This window comes from Salmo salar, chromosome ssa04, assembly GCF_905237065.1.
Source record: "Salmo salar chromosome ssa04, Ssal_v3.1, whole genome shotgun sequence".
Taxonomy (NCBI): Eukaryota; Metazoa; Chordata; class Actinopteri; order Salmoniformes; family Salmonidae; genus Salmo; species Salmo salar.
Window position 1 is genome coordinate 36,656,538 of NC_059445.1, and position 17,001 is coordinate 36,673,538.

A 17,001-nucleotide genomic window follows, 5' to 3' on the forward strand; every position below is an offset into this window, starting at 1 on the left:
GCTGGGACCTTCCACATGGGCAGGGCACAGATCATGGTGGTCCCCATCATGATGAAGGCCAGGACAAAGGCAAGGATCTGTCAGCACATATTCCTCACTGTAATAAAGTGTCCACAAGGGGGTTCTGGACATTTGTTGGCATTAGCTTCCTGGTTCTGAGGTTAACTTCAACTGGCTTGTCTTTACTAAACTACTTGGAGTAAAGTTAAAACAATTTAAAAATTGTTATTGGATGGAAAAGTCTGGTTGTCAATCTGTTCACACAACCCCATAGAGAACCATTTAAATTAGTTTGCCTACTTAAATAGATCATGATTAGATTGTGAGTGAAAACAAGTTAAACCCTACCTACTGGAAACAAAACATTTCAAATGTTGAAATTCAAGAACAAATTAGGATATTTATTAAAGCAGTTATAAAAACACTAGATAAAAACACTAGATAAAAACACTAGATACAACAAAAGTGGATTACAATTTCCTTTTGACAACGTCCAGGTGCACTGAAGCGAATCGAAGAACTTCAATCATTCGTACTGCACCAAACGCAGCCATGTAAAACAAGTGTTCATCTTGTCAGACGTAGGCCCCTCCATTAGGGGCGGAATATTTGGCAGAGTAACCCCGCTCTTCGCGCAGGGGGCACTGGCAGCAGAGAAGCGCACCCCCGATGAGCATTAGGACAGCAGAGGCCCAGCCGATGAACAGTGAAGCTCCCAGCTCTCTCCTCTGCGCGTCAGTGAGCAGTGGGTTGTAGAAGTCCCTGATAACAGTGTTGGCGGACCATGACACTGGGATCAGGCAGAGGACGCCAGCGACTAGGAAGAACACGCCGGATGTGATGGCCACCTTGGACTTGGCCTCCTCGTCCTCAATGCAGTTGGTGCACTTCCCCCCGGCCACGGAGAGCAGGATGCCGATCACGGCCACAAGGATGGAGATGATCACCAGAGCTCTGGCAGCCTGGAGGTCCTGGGGGAGAGCTAGCATGGAGTCGTAGACTTTGCACTGCATCTGGCCTGTGCTCTGCTGCACACAGTTCATCCACAGGCCTTCCCAGAAGGTCTGTGCAGTCACGATGTTGTTGCCTATGAAAGCCGTCACCTTCCACATGGGGAGCGCACAGATGACAATGTCCCCAAGCCAACCGATAATAGCCAGGAAGATGCCCAGAATCTGGAGACCAGCGGAGGCCATAACTTTCTCTCTGTAGTCACCAATATTCACATAAAACCTGAAGGACCAGTGTTTAGCAGGGGACCACTTGTTGAAGTGGCAAAGCTACAGACTCCAACCTATATACCCACCTACCAGGGTGTGGTCATTAATTAAGCCGATTGAAACCACCTGTTGATGTTTATTGGCCAATACACACCCACCGTAATAATAAATTGCCCAGTCTGCCTATAGTGTTGGTCTGATTTTCCGCCGCCACCTGTGGAATGTAGCTTACATAATTAACCATCATTGATACAAGCTGTGAGGCTAATAGTACAAGCTTATTCATTGGAACCATGTCAACTAAACACAGGCAGTTGTCAACAAGGCAACATGGTGCATTGTTCAGAACATAAGCCTACAACGTCTTTTACATAAAATATGTTTGAATTTTCAAACTAGTTTTCATTGGGAAGGCAGATTGCTTTTGATAAAACTATTACGTTTGCGTGTGAAATTACAGAATCCTACTCATTACTCCATGTGCTTAACCATGTCACTTTTGTTTTGACTGGACTTTGTCATCAGCCAGAGTGGGGAACCTGTCTCATGCCTGGGTGGCAGCCCGGTTCCCGAAACAAATGCAATCTCTTCCCACCAGGGCAACATGGGCTAGATAATCGAATCCCCTCCTTGGTAGATTATCCATTTAACATCTGACAACCAAAATCACATTCCCATGTGTGCAAATTAGGATATGGCCCTGTTAGAATACTTTTCATATGTGCCCATCCTTTCTTCCCTTCCTACCTTTACAGGCCTATATAATGCGACTGGAGAAAAAAAAAAAATCAAGGATTTTCAAAAGCAAAGTAGACATACAAAGCAATAATTTTCTAGTATAAACATACATGTTTGAGACTTGTTTGAGTTTGCAGTCTTATTTTGTATACTAGGCCTACATTTCTTTGGGAAGGCCTATATTATTTGATAACTGCATGTTTGCCTGTACTTTACACAATCCTGATAAGGGCCTTTGCTGGCTTTTTGACCATCTGGCTTCCACTAAGTCAAAGTGGGTTGCTGTATATCCCAAAAATGTGTTGGGGGGGGGGAGAAAAATAAAAAGCTTTTGTCTTTAAAGATAATGTTATGCCTAACCCTACGTGTGGTTAATGTCAGGTTTAAAAATAAAAAAATAAATCAGATTAAGAGAAATTGTAGAAACAGGAGGGGTTTTACTTTGTGGCTGTTAACTAGTGATGACCCCATATGGCCTAGCTCCAATTAAAGCACAGTGGAAGCGCTCTAGCAGGGACATCTACACGTCAGGGAGAGACAGCCACCCCGGTAGTAAAAATAACATTTGGGATTGTGTCCTAACTGGGGCTAGTTGTAACACTAAATATCTCCAATCGGGAACAAGCTAGAACCAGACTCACTGTGCACATGCTGTTTAGTCCTCAACCTTCATATGAAGATGCTACGCTGATCTGATTGAACAAACAATTGAGGTAAGTAGTTTGTTTTTGTAATGGCATCACCTGCTTTGAGTCAAACATCAGGTTTATAACCAGTGTGCATAGATATCATTTAATTTACCAATGCTAAAGTTATGCTAAAATGTAAGCTAGCTAATGGTCAGGGTTAGTTTTAACAAGCCCAAGGGACCACCAAGCCTGTACCCCAGGACTACCATAACACTGTCGTCACAACTGTGACTGAGTGAACATGGCCAACAGACACTCACTGCACCAGTCTCTCACTAATGCCAAACATTTAGGTCAGATGAAGGGCCAATTAATGGAGCGTAAGTCATTTAAATTCTGCCTCAAAGTTAAACAAGTTCTCAATTCAAACTTACATGTCACCCAAAGCTGTTACTGACCCAGGAGTTTGGGTAAATTGCAACAGTTCACCCTTTGTAATCAAGACAGTCACATCGTGTTCGTTTGATTTAGAGAACAGCTATACAATTTTATAGCAGACAGATGTACATTGTTATCACAATGAATTTAGTGCAATCTGACAAATTGTCAAAAAGTAGAAAATGTTACAGCTTTTTGTTAGACTGCAAACTATTAAGTTTTACTTAAACTAATGTGCACAAGTATATTTTGTCTGTATGAGTACTTTTAAGCAGTGCTCATCGAGTAAAGCTACAGAAGTTATGCCGAAAAGTTGTCGCCGTTGTGGTTCTGTCAAGGCTGCACAACCATTCAAATGAGTTGTCTACTTACATTTGTCTGCTTTAGGGGATTAGTATACTTTAGCCTAATAGGCCTATTGGAGTAGACCATGAGCAGATTGTGAATGACACTCAAGTTAAGTATACCATGAGACCTAGCCTATTTTTTAAAAACTCTTCAAATGTTACAATTCAAGAACGAATGATAAGCATTAAAATATAATTTATTAAAGCAATGAAGCTGTTAAGCTAAAATATTCAAATCGTCCTTGTCAAGTGTTGAAGAGAAACAGATTTACCCTCGTTCAGACTACACAAGCGTGAAATGTCCATATAAAAATTGTTCAATGTAAGTGTTTCTGTCAGACATGGGCCCTTCCACTGGCAGTGAAGCGAGGGGCAGAATATTTGGCAGAGTACCCACTCTTCTCACGCTGGGGACACTGGCAGCAGAAAAGTGCACCGCCGATGAGCATCAGGCCAGCAGAGCCCCACCCGATGAACAGTGAAGCTCCCAGCTCTCTCCTCTGCGGGTCCGTGAGCAGTGGGTTGTAAAAGTCCCTGATAACGGTGTTGGCGGACCAAGACACTGGGATTAGGCAGAGGACACCGGAGACCAGAAAAAACACACCGGATGCGATGGCCACCTTGGACTTGGCCTCGTCCTCGATGCAGTTGGTGCACTTCCCGCCTGCCATGGAGAGCAGGATGCCGATCACGGCCACGAGGATGGAGATGATCACCAGAAATCTGGCGGCCTGGAGGTCCTGAGGGAGAGCTAGCATGGAATCGTAGACTTTACACTGAATCTGGCCCGTGCTCTGTGTCACGCAGTTCATCCACAGGCCTTCCCAGAACATCTGCGCCGTCACAATGTTGTTGCCTATGAAAGCAGTCACCTTCCACATGGGGAGCACACAGATGACAATGTCCCCTAGCAAACCGATAAGAGCCAGGACGATGCCCAGAATCTGGAGACCGGCAGAGGCCATAGCTTTCGATCTCTGTTACGCATGCAAGCCTCACATACACCCAGAAGCACCCGTGTGTAGCAGTGTTATGGTTGCAGTGAGGCTACAGACACCAACCTATATACCCACCTGCCAGGGTGTGGTCACTAATTGAGCCGATTGAAAGCACCTGTGGATGTTTATTGGACGATACACATCCACTGAACTAATAAACATGGCCAGTCTGCCTGTAGTGTTGCTCACAATTAACCAGGGTTGGGTAGGTTACTTTCTAAATGTAATCTGTTGCCGTTACTAGTTATCTGTTCAAAATTGTAATCCGTAACGTAACTTTTGGATTACCCAAACTCAGTAACAATCTGATTACATTACGTTACTTTTAGATTCCTTTCCATTTAAGAGGCATTAGAAGAAGACCCAAGAGTATGTTACCATTTGAACGATATCTATTGCAAGATAAATTATTGTTAAAGTTTACATAGCTGGCAATATATGGATGTTAAATTTTACTTTATGGGTTGGTTATGTAGGCTTCTTCTAACCCATCGCTTTCTACAACGTATAATAATACGAGTAAACTATATCTTTACATTAACCAAAGTCTATCAGAATTCCAGTCATTGACCTTCAAGGGGAATATGGAAGTAAAGATTAGCCAAATTGTTTTACCTGACCATGACCCCAAAACGACTTATTAGCCGCCCCTCCTCGTTACTTATGATTTTGTTGTCATGGAGGACTGATTGGGTTCATTGATTTGAGTTGAAAAATAAATGCTGCACTCATGGAATGGCATGGTTTGAGCACTACTGAAAAGTGCTATTTACATGTGAAAAAATGTATGCCATAGGCTGCATTTTGGGGGCGGCAGGTAGCCTAGAGGTTAGTGTTGGGTCAGTTTACCAAAAGGTTGCTAGATCGAATCCCCGAGCTGACAAGGTAAAAATCTGTCGTTCGACCCCTGAACAAGGTAGTTAACCCACTGTTCCTAGGCCGTCATTGTAAATAAGAATATGTTCTTAACTGACTTGCCTAGTTAAATAAAGGTTCAATCAATACAAATTTGCCATAGGCCTGTTGGTGACACTTCGATATCTTGATAATATGCAACTGTTTAAAGGACAAAGTGACAGATGAAATGGTTGCCCCGCCTCTGTTTTGGTAAATAGCTGAGGGATGGGCCTGGAGAAATGTAACCACTCTCAGATTAATAGACAGAGCTATGGATGCAAGGACTGACCATCAATGATATAAAAGTATTGTTTTAACCATGTTATGAGGCTATACTGTGTTTGTTTACATTTACAATGCTTACAAACATTGGAATAAAACAAGGTTATATTTTGGGTTCTCATGGAGTGTGACAGTTGAACTAAACCCATGAGGGATTTATAAGTTATATTCTTGAAGTATCAATGGATTTATATGTATATCTGGTACTGTATACAGTACCAGTCAAAAGTTTGGACACAACTACTCATTCAAGTTATTTTTTATTTTTACTATTTTCTACATTGTAGAATAAAAGGGAAGACATCAAAACTATGAAATAACACATATGGAATCATGTAGTAACCAAAAAAGTGTTAAACAAATCAAAATATTTAGATTAGATTCTTCAAAGTAGCTACCCTTTGCCTTGATGACAGCTTTGCACACTCTTGGCATTCTCTCAACCAGCTTCATGAGGTAGTCACGTGGAATGCAACAGGTGTGCCTTGTTAAAAGTACATTAGTGGAATTTCTGTCCTTCTTAATACGTTTGAGCTAATCAGTTGTGTTGTGACAAGGTAGGGGTGGTATACTGAAGATAGCCCTATTTAGTAAAATACCAAGTCCATACTATGGCAGCAAAAAAAACAAAGAGAAATGACTGTCCATCATTACTTTAAGACATGAAGGTCAGTCAATCCGGAACATTTCAAGAACTTTGAAAGTTCCTTCAAGTGCAGTCGCAAAAAACATCAAGTGCTATGATGAAACTGGCCCTCATGAGGACCGCCACAGGAAAGGAAGACCCACAGTTACCTCTGCTGCAGAGGATAAGTTCATTAGAGTTACCCTCCTCAGAAATTGCAGCCCAAATAAGTTCTTCACAGAGTTCAAGTAACAGACACATCTCAACATCAACTGTTCAGAGGAGACTGCGTGAATCAGGCCTTCATGGTCGAATTGCTGCAAAGAAACCACTACTAAACGACACTAATAATAAGAGTAGACCTGCTTGGGCCAAGAAACACGAGCAATGGACATTAGACCGGTGGAAATCTGTTCAAATTTGAGATCTTTGGTTCCAACCGCCTTGTCTTTGTGAGACACAGAGTAGGTGAACGGATGATCTCTGCATGTGTGGTTCCTAACGTGAAGCATGGAGGTGGTGTGATGGTGTGGGGGTGCTTTGTTGGTGACACTGTGATTTATTTAGAATTCAAGGCACACTGGCTACCACAGCATGGCTACAACAGCATTCTGCAGCGATACGCCATTCCATATGGTTTGCGCTTAGTTGGACTATCATTTGTTTTTCAACAGGACAATGACCCAACACACCCCCAGGCTGTGTAAGGGCTATTTGACCAAGAAGGAGAGTGATAGAGTGCTGCAGCAGATGACCTGGCCTCCACAATCACCCGACCTCAACCCGATTGAGATGGTTTGGGATGAGTTGGACCGCAGAGTGAAGGAAAAGCAGCCAGCAAGTGCTCAGCATATGTGGGAACTCCTTCAAGACTTTTTGGAAAAGCATTCCAGGTGAAGCTGGTTGAGAGAATGCCAAGAGTGTGCAAAGCTGTCATCAAGGCCAAGGGTGGCTACTTCGAAGAATCTCAAATATAAAATATATTTTGATTTGTTTGACACTTTTGTGATTACTAAATGATTCCATATGTGTTATTTCATTTTTGTAATGTCTTCACTATTATTCTACAATGTAGAAAATAGTAAAAATAAAGAAAAACCCTTGAATGAGTAGGTGTTTCTAAACTTTTGACTGGTGTCTACATAACAAAACTGTTGTTACCTGCATTTTGATTTATTTTGGTTGTCATGGCAGGGGTCAGAGGCAGTCAGTAAAGCAACATGAGTGAGAGCTCTGCCCATGTTGAGGCAGAAGAAGAGGATGAACAGGTCATCATTTGGAATTTTAGTTATAAAGCAGTCTGGTGAAGCATGTTGCATAGCAATTAACATCGCAAAGAGATCGATTCAACTCCTCATCTTTGCTGACGGTAGCCCAAGTGCTTTAACAAATGTTGTTAACTACATTCTAATTTAATTTGGTTGACATGGAGGTTGAAGAAGTGGCTGCGCTCAACAATGACACAAAGCAGATTGACCATGTTCCTGTTTGTCATATCCACCAGGAGAAGCTGGATACCATAGAAAGGAAAACAATATGCTCAAATTTAATTCCGGCAGTGGCAGGTACTTTGGAGCATGTAGGTGAATTGAGACTGAAGATCTGACCCCTCTCTGTAACACTATATTCCCACCTTTGTATAAGGTTGAAACCGGCTATTGACTGTTACTGAATGTTATTGAATGTGTATGTTTTTTACTTGATGGTGAATGACAATAAGTTGTTGCTATGTATTGCTTGAGCATGATGTCATACCCATTGGTTTATTTTGAAGGCTATTTCTTGATCCATATTGAAGATTCATATTTTTACTGTCACTTAATTATTTTATGAATTAATACTGCAATTAAATTGTGCAACCAATTAAGAAGTTGATGGACTCAGGTTGCCTTGACTTCTTTTAAGTTCATATGAGGTATGAGAAATTAGTCATTCAAGACCATGTTCCAGTCGCAGTGGTCTAAGGCACTGCATCTCAGTGCAAGAGGCGTCACTACAGTCCCTGGTTCGAATCCAGGCTGTATCACATCCGGCCATGATTGGTGCACAATTGGCCCAGCGTCGTCCGGGTTTGGCCCGGGGTAGGACGTCCTTGTAAATAAGAATTTGTTCTGACTTGCCTAGTTAAATAAAGGTAAATAAAGAAAAATAAAAGTGTGGTAAAGGGTACACACGTAGAATAATGACTTTTGACATTTAAATGTAGTTTTTAAGAAGGACGTATCGATTTTTGTAACACATTTGAATTATGCATTACCGTTCAAACATTTGGGGTCACTTTTTGAAAGAAAAGCACATTTTTCTCCATTAAAATAACAAATTGATCAGGAATACAGTGCTGTTACGGCTGTCGAAAGGAGGGGACCAAAGCGCAGTGTGGTGAGTGTTCATTATATTTATTTAGACAATGAAAACACTATAACAAAGAAACAAACCGAAAACAGCCAAACAGTTCCGTCAGGTCACAGAATAACAAAACAGAAAATAACTACCCACAAAACCCCAGGTGGGAAAAGGCTGCCTAAGTATGGCTCCCTATCAGAGACAACGATAGACAGCTGCCTCTGATTGGAAACCATACCCGCCAAAACATAGAAAAAAAATACATAGAATGCCCACCCCATATCACACCCTGACCTAACTAAACAGAGAACGGCTCTCTCAGGTCAGGGCGTGACAAGTGCAGAAATTGTTAATGTTGTAAATGACTATTGTAGCTGGAAACAACTGATTTTTAAAAATTGAATATCTACGTAGGCGTACAGAGGCCCATTATCAGCAACCATCACTCCTGTGTTCCAATTGGCACATTGTGTCGGCTATTCCAAGATTATCATTTTAAAAGGCTAATTGATCATTAGAAAACCGTTTTGCAATTAGGTTCGCACACCTGAAAACTGTTGTCCTGATTAAAGAAGCAATAAAACTGGCCTTCTTTAGACTAGTTGAGTATCCGGAGCATTACAATTTGTAGGTTTGATTACGGGCTCAAAATGGCTAGAAACAAAGAACTTTCTTCTGAAACTCGTCAGTCTATTCTTGTTCGGAGAAATTAAGGCTATTCCATGTGAGAAATTGCCAAGAAACTGAAGATCTTGTAGAACGCTGTGTACTACTCCATTCACAAAACATCGCAAACTGTACCTAACCAGAATCGAAAGACGAGTGGGAGGCCCCGGTGCACAACTGAGCAAGAGGAAATGTACATAAGAGTGTCTAGTTTGAGAAACAGCTGCCTCACAAGTCCTCAACTGGCAGCTTCATTAAATAGTTCTCAGACTGGCCAATAAAAATAAAAGATTAAGATGGGCAAAAGAACACAGACACTGGACAGAGGAACTCTGCCTAGAAGGCCAGCAACAACAACAAAAAACGATTGTTAGTCTAGCCAATTATATAAACTTGTTATCATGGCCGAATACTGCCCGGGCACACAGTGAGCATGCCCAGGGGGCCCCCATTGATTTTGTTAGTCACTCTCACTCAGATATCATGGACTTAGCATAAGTCATGGCAAAATGTGTAGAATTGCAAGAAATTAGCTGTAAAACTGTAAACTTTCTCTCTGCCCAATGGCAAAATGAGGAGAGTGGCATGAAAAAAAAACAAATGAAAAGCTGTCAAAACGATTCAACATGTATCTGATAGTATTTCAGTTCATCTTGGTTGCATATTTTATGTGGTTGAAAGAGAAAAATCTAGAGCATTGTTCAGATTGTCCCTTCGTAAATTCAGTGTTCCACTCTCGGAGCGTTCAGAGTGCACACACTGGACGCTCTGGCCAAGGAGTAGGGTTGATCAGAGGGTTCTGACCTCAACAGCAGTCAAGCACCCAAGCTAACTGGTTAACGTTGGCTAGCCTGCTGGCTACTTCCAGACACAAATGAGAGAACACCTCACTCTGACAATTTTAATCACCCTAGCAGAGCTGGTTACGCTGTTTTCATGTTATCCAGAGCGTTGGTGACTGTAACTGTGCTGTTGGCAACAGTTGAATAACATTTTTTTGCCAACGTTTACTGACACCGGCTATATTCTACAGGGTGTTGAGCGTTTGTAAATTCAGCAGTTAAATTCATCACTCAGACGAGAAGATAGACAGAATGAACAATGTCTATTGAGAACGCATAACTATACCACTTAGCTAAGAATGACATGAATAATCAAGTCAATACACGTTGGGTAGTTAGTTAGATGGCATATGGTTAATATACTGCCTGGTAAGGTTGATATATTAGTAGCCAACTAATGTTAGGTAACTAGCTAACATACCGGTACATACTGCTGTAATGCTATGCAGTTCATAAGGATAGCATAGCTAACAAATTGTCAGCCAATATAAAGTGTAACGTAACTTATTTGAAAAGTCATTACTTTATTACATTCCTTAACATTTGTCATAATTAGTTAAAGCATTGAATTTGTATCCACTCGCGCCGGACTTCGGCTGCATGTTTACTGCCATTTTCCTCGAATCTGAAAACATTGTGAAGCCCCGCCCATTTTCTGAAGAATTGCATTATGGGCTTTATAGGCACGGAAATAGTGTCCACTGCTTGTATACTTTGTATTTTGGCGAATTTAGAATGACATCTTGGAACTTTTGGCCTATTAACTATACTGCTCAAAAAAATAAAGGGAACACTTAAACAACACAATGTAACTCCAAGTCAATCACACTTCTGTGAAATCAAACTGTCCACTTAAGGAAGCGACACTGATTGACAATAAATTTCACATGCTGTTGTGCAAATGGAATAGACAACAGGTGGAAATTATAGGCAATTAGCAAGACACCCCCAATAAAGGAGTGGTTCTGCAGGTGGTAACCACAGACCACTTCTCAGTTCCTATGCTTCCTGGCTGATGTTTTGGTCACTTTTGAATGCTGGCGGTGCTTTCACTCTAGTGGTAGCATGAGACGGAGTCTACAACCCACACAAGTGGCTCAGGTAGTGCAGCTCATCCAGGATGGCACATCAATGCGAGCTGTGGCAAGAAGGTTTGCTGTGTCTGTCAGCGTAGTGTCCAGAGCATGGAGGCGCTACCAGGAGACAGGCCAGTACATCAGGAGACGTGGAGGAGGCCGTAGGAGGGCAACAACCCAGCAGCAGGACAGCTACCTCCGCCTTTGTGCAAGGAGGAGCACTGCCAGAGCCCTGCAAAATGACCTCCGGCAGGCCACAAATGTGCATGTGTCTGCTCAAACGGTCAGAAACAGACTCCATGAGGGTGGTATGAGGGCCCGACGTCCACAGGTGGGGGTTGTGCTTACAGCCCAACACTGTGCAGGACGTTTGGCATTTGCCAGAGAACACCAAGATTGGCAAATTCGCCACTGGCGCCCTGTGCTCTTCACAGATGAAAGCAGGTTCACACTGAGCACATGTGACAGACGTGACAGTCTGGAGACGCCGTGGAGAACGTTCTGCTGCCTGCAACATCCTCCAGCATGACCGGTTTGGCGGTGGGTCAGTCATGGTGTGGGGTGGCATTTCTTTGGGGGGCCGCACAGCCCTCCATGTGCTCGCCAGAGGTAGCCTGACTGCCATTAGGTACCGAGATGAGATCCTCAGACCCCTTGTGAGACCATATGCTGGTGCAGATGACCCTGGGTTCCTCCTAATGCAAGACAATGCTAGACCTCATGTGGCTGGAGAGTGTCAGCAGTTCCTGCAAGAGGAAGGCATTGATGCTATGGACTGGCCCGCCCGTTCCCCAGACCTGAATCCAATTGAGCACATCTGGGACATCATGTCTCGCTCCATCCACCAACGCCACGTTGCACCACAGACTGTCCAGGAGTTGGCAGATGCTTTAGTCCAGGTCTGGGAGGAGATCCCTCAGGAGACCATCCGCCACCTCATCAGGAGCATGCCCAGGCGTTGTAGGGAGGTCATACAGGCACGTGGAGGCCACACACACTACTGAGCCTCATTTTCACTTGTTTTAATGACATTACATCAAAGTTGGATCAGCCTGTAGTGTGGTTTTCCACTTTAATTATGAGTGTGACTCCAAATCCAGACCTCCATGGGTTGATAAATTGGATTTCCATTTATTATTTTTGTGTGATTTTGTTGTCAGCACATTCAACTATGTAAAGATAAAAGTATTTAATAAGATTATTTAATTCATTCAGATCTAGGATGTGTTATTTTAGTGTTCCCTTTATTTTTTTGAGCAGTGTATATACTAAGTACTAAGCTAACATATGGATATTTTTTTTTTAAGATGGTCATACCATGTATCAATTAATTTAGAATTTTAGGACCTCTTTAGGTATCAAAAAAATAAATAAAACAATGATTTGATAAAATATTGATTTTGGCCTTTACTACTATAGCCCATAGAAACGCATTGAATGACACATTCATAAATGGCAAAAAAGACAGTCAAAAAATAAATCATAAGAAATAAGGTTTTGAAGTGTCTGTCCTAAATCTAGGAGATATAAGAAAGCTCAGGAAATGTGTATATATATATTTTGGACACATATTGAACTTGGCACAAAACTACCTCCATACTTCTATTTGTTTGTATGGGTTACCTGACACTTGTGGGGGTTGAGAGTCTCTCCTTTCCATAGAGTGGTTATAATATCAAATCAAATCAAATCAAATGTATTTATATAGCCCTTCTTACATAAGCTGATATCTCAAAGTGCTGTACAGAAACCCAGCCTTAAACCCCAAACAGCAAGCAATGCATGTGTAGAAGCACTAATAGTTTGTAGGCCAAACCGTTCGGGCGCTACAGACGTTTTCGGGATATCTCATGGTCTGACAAACACAGCTATAGCTCGCCCACCTTCCATGCGGAAGGCTGACATAGGCGGATGTGGTGGATTGAGACGCAGCCAGTGCAACAAAATAAATGAATATCTCTAGCTTAAACAGACAGATTTTGATGGGGATTTTTTTATTATGTTACTTAGATTGATGTACCGGTGGGAGCTTACAGATTAATGCCAATTCACTTTTGCAGTCTGAGAATAGGACTGCAGCACTCACTTTTACTCTGCTAAAAATACACCGGTTGTAGTCACATATTCATTACAATTGACTCCACTCAACCCATCTCTCTCTCTCTCTCTCTCTCTCAAACATCACCTGGAATTTCAATATAGACTCTGTAGACACATTTTTTATCAGATCATTATATGCAGTGTTGTACTTATTCAAATACAACCCCCAGTCCTGTTTGCAGTTAAAGCTCCCTATTTCAACAAAGAATAAGTTTGGAACTATCAGTACCACGTGTTCCCATACTCCTTTGGTGTGCCACACCTAGACCTGATGGGTGAGTCAAGACAATGGATCCTTCTCAAATTCTATTTTATTGCAAACAGGCTTTGTTCACTTAAAAAAAGAGTACTTCACACACACTATGGTATTTCCAGATGAATGGAGGAGAAATACTATACATCAAAAAGACGAAACTACAACACACTGGTTGGGTAATTTTGAATATTCCAAACAATTTGAATTCAAGATCGATACTAATGGGTTGGAGTGAGTTTCATATTCTTCAGGCTTTGTTCAAAATGGCTCCCAAGAATCCTGCTCTGCTATTTGACTAGGGAAATAATGTTTGTTAGTTGATACATGCAAAGCAACTTCCCTTAGGTTATGACTAATAGCCAGTCATTTAGATAGTACATCGGAAGAAAAATACCTGAGAAATACACTGAGGGTACAAAACATGCTCTTTCCATGGCATACTGTAGACTGACCAGGTGAATCCAAGTGAAAGCTATGATCCTTTATTGATGTCACTTGTTAAATCCACTTCAATCAGTATAAATGAAGGGGAGGAAACAGGTTAAATAAGGATTTTTAAGCCTTGAGGCAATTGAGACATGGATTGTGTATGTGTGCCATTCAGAGAGTGAATTGGCAAGACAAAATATTTAAGAGCCTTTGAACGGGGTATGGTAGTAGGTGCCGGGCACACTGGTTTGGGTGTGTCAAGAACTGCAACGCTGCTGGGTTTTTCATGCTCAACAGTTTCCCGTGTGTATCACAAATGGTCCACCACACAACATACATTCACCCAACTTGACACAACTGTGGGAAGCATTAGAGTCAACATGGGCCAGCATCCCTGTGGAATGCTTTCGACACCTTGTAGAGTCCATGCCATGACGAATTGAGGCTGTTCTGAGGGCAAAAGGAGGTGTATGTTGTTTTTCGGACATAGTTGAATATTTACTTGCTAGTTACATGTATCTAATAGAAATAGTGCTAAAATAAGTTATCATGTTGAATGTGGTGTTGATGAATGAAATGCCATCAAAACATAGAATCAAATTCATTTGAAAAATATTTATTTCCAGTATCAAAACCATCTACTGTAACTCATACGTGTTTTAAAAAAGATGAATACAAATTACAATATTAAAGGGAAACTTTATCTTTAGCCCTTTATCTACTTCTCCAGAATCAGATGAAATCAAGGATACCATTTTATGTCTCTGTGTGTACAGTATGAAGGAAGTTAGAGGTTTCCCCAGCCAATAACAACTAGTGTTAGCACAATTAATGGAAGTTTGTGGGTATCTGCTAGTATGCTATCAGATACTCATATTCTTTCAGTCACTGCGCTAAAGCTAGTTAGCAATTGCGCTAGCACTAGTTAGCAACTTCCTTCAAATCACGCGCAGAGACAAGTTCATATGAATTTGGGGAGGTAGATAAAGGGCCTCATCGCCAAAATCCCAAAGTATCCCTTTAACAATAACATGTATAAATAATAATGTACAACCGTAACAAACATGGCTGGGATAAAACAATTAACAAAACACACTGCCAAAAGGTGTAAAGGCACACACAAACATGCTTTCCACCTGGCTACCCCTACCCCGGTCAACTGCCCGGCACCCTCCACAGCAACCCGCCAAAGCCCCCAACATTTCTCCTTCACCCAAATCCAGATAGCTGATGTTCTGAAAGAGCTGCAAAATCTGGACCCCTACAAATCAGCCGGGCTAGACAATCTGGACCCTCTCTTTCTAAAATGATCTGCCGAAATTGTTGCAACCCCTATTATTAGCCTGTTCAACCTCTCTTTCGTATCGTCTGAGATTCCCAAAGATTGGAAAGCTGCCGCGGTCATCCCCCTCTTCAAAGGGGGTGACACTCTAGACCCAAACAGTTTTTTGGAAATAGCCTATGGCCTATTTATTGCCTTACCTCCCTTAACTTACCTCATTTGCACACACTGTATATAGACTTTTTTTCTATTGTGTTTCTATTGTGTTTTTCTCTGTTGTTGTTGTATGTGTCGAATTGCTATGCTTTATCTTGGCCAGGTTGCAGTTGCAAATGAGAACTTGTTCTCAACTAGCCTACCTGGTTAAATAAATGTGAAATACATTTTTTTTATGAACACATATTTACACAAAAATACATACAAAACTGCAGACTACATCGGGTTGGTTTAAAGGAATTCAGTTTCTCTTTGGGTGTGGTTCTCTTTCAATGTTAAGTTACATGGAATCTTTAGTCACTGTGGTTCGCTCATCACCATTAAATATCGTCCTCAAACCTTCGTAATACAGAGGCACCATAGTGACTCAGAATACATGTATATACACAGCTGGATCAGACAGTCTCTCATGGCAAATGGACTTCTCTCCCTTTCATCACTCCCTCCCTCTCTTCTCTCTCTTCCTCACTCAGACAAAGTCCTTTCCAGTGGATGTTGCTGAGGTCTCGGAGCGAGGAGCCTTGTTGTACCTGGCAGTGTAGGAACCCTCATCCTTCTTGGGGCAGTTGCAGCAGAGCAAACCCCCTCCAATCAGCAGCAGGGCAGTGGCCCCCCAGCCCACGTAGAGCGCCCCCCCCAGCTCCCTCTTCTGAGCGCTTACCAGGAGCGGGTTGTAGAAGTCCTGGATGATGCTGTGGGCCGTCCAGCAGACAGGGATCAGGCACAGAACTCCGGCAATGATGAACACCACCCCGGATGCCACACCCACTTTAGCCTTGGCCGCCTCGTTATCCACACAGTTGGTGCACTTGCCCCCGGCTACGGCTAGCAGAATGGCAATAATGCCGGCGAGGATGGCAATGATGGTCAGAGCTCTGGCGGCCTGTAGGTCAGAGCTCAAGGCCAGCATGGAGTCGTAGACCTTACACTGCATCTGGCCCGTGCTCTGGACCACGCAGCTCATCCAGATACCCTCCCAGGAGGTCTGCGAGGTGACTATGTTACTGCCGATGAAGGCGGTGACCCTCCACATGGGCATGGCACAAACAATGATGGTCCCAATCCAGCCTATGATCCCCAGGGCAGTGCCCAGCATCTGTAGCCCAGCCGACACCATCTTAGATCCGATTGGCGTTGGTTTGTCTGTGGGTCTGAGTGATACTGGACAGCCTTTTGTCTTCCTTTCTGTGTGTTGTAGAGGTTCTTTGTCTTCTCTCAGTCTAATCTGAATACAGTGGGTGGTTGTGTTTCTGTGTGTGCTGCTCTAGGTCTGAGTCCCAAGTGGGGAAGGACTTCCTGGAGAACAGGTTCTTCTGACCTCCCCCTCCGGGAGGGAGGGAGGGAGAGAGGGGAAGGGCCGGGCTTGAAATCAGGTCTCTCTATCTCACTTTTTCACTCTCTCCATCTCTCTTAAAGGTCTTCACTTCTACAGTATTTCAATTAAATGTTTCAAGTTTACAATCACATGTATTTAAGTATTCATTTTGTTTTAGTGGGGACAGTAACATTAGTGATAAAAAATATACATATTTTAAGGAAAATGTTTTAATACATTTTTTTATTTGTATGTTTAGCTCACGTAATATAATTGAAAAGTATGCATTAAGGTGTCTGTAA

The 17,001-nt window shown here is 42.3% G+C and overlaps 2 protein-coding genes across 2 annotated transcripts; both read right to left on the minus strand.

Moving 5' to 3' along the window:
* Positions 1-380: 380 nt before the first annotated feature.
* Positions 381-1,252, minus strand: LOC106602911 (claudin-like protein ZF-A89). The gene has a single exon (XM_014195904.2). It carries the CDS (start codon positions 1,194-1,196, stop codon positions 576-578), a length of 621 nt encoding a protein of 206 aa, XP_014051379.2. The 5' UTR covers positions 1,197-1,252; the 3' UTR covers positions 381-575.
* Positions 1,253-2,975: 1,723 nt separating this feature from the next.
* On the minus strand, positions 2,976-16,678 carry LOC106602913 (claudin-like protein ZF-A89). The gene is made up of 2 exons (XM_045716872.1): positions 16,026-16,678; positions 2,976-4,347 (listed from the first exon to the last, which is right to left on the minus strand). The coding sequence occupies exons 1-2, from the start codon at positions 16,499-16,501 to the stop codon at positions 3,708-3,710; spliced, it is 1,116 nt and encodes a 371-aa protein (XP_045572828.1). The 5' UTR covers positions 16,502-16,678; the 3' UTR covers positions 2,976-3,707.
* Positions 16,679-17,001: the final 323 nt, after the last annotated feature.

Bases quoted from the DNA above. Each gene is read 5' to 3' on its own strand.
- LOC106602911 (XM_014195904.2), bottom strand. From the start codon at position 1,196: ATGGCCTCCGCTGGTCTCCAGATTCTGGGCATCTTCCTGGCTATTATC.
- LOC106602913 (XM_045716872.1), bottom strand. From the start codon at position 16,501: ATGGTGTCGGCTGGGCTACAGATGCTGGGCACTGCCCTGGGGATCATA. The intron at 4,348-16,025 runs GCTGGGGGGGGC...TGCGTAACAGAG, and splicing joins GTAAGCGCTCAGAAGAGGGA to ATCGAAAGCTATGGCCTCTG.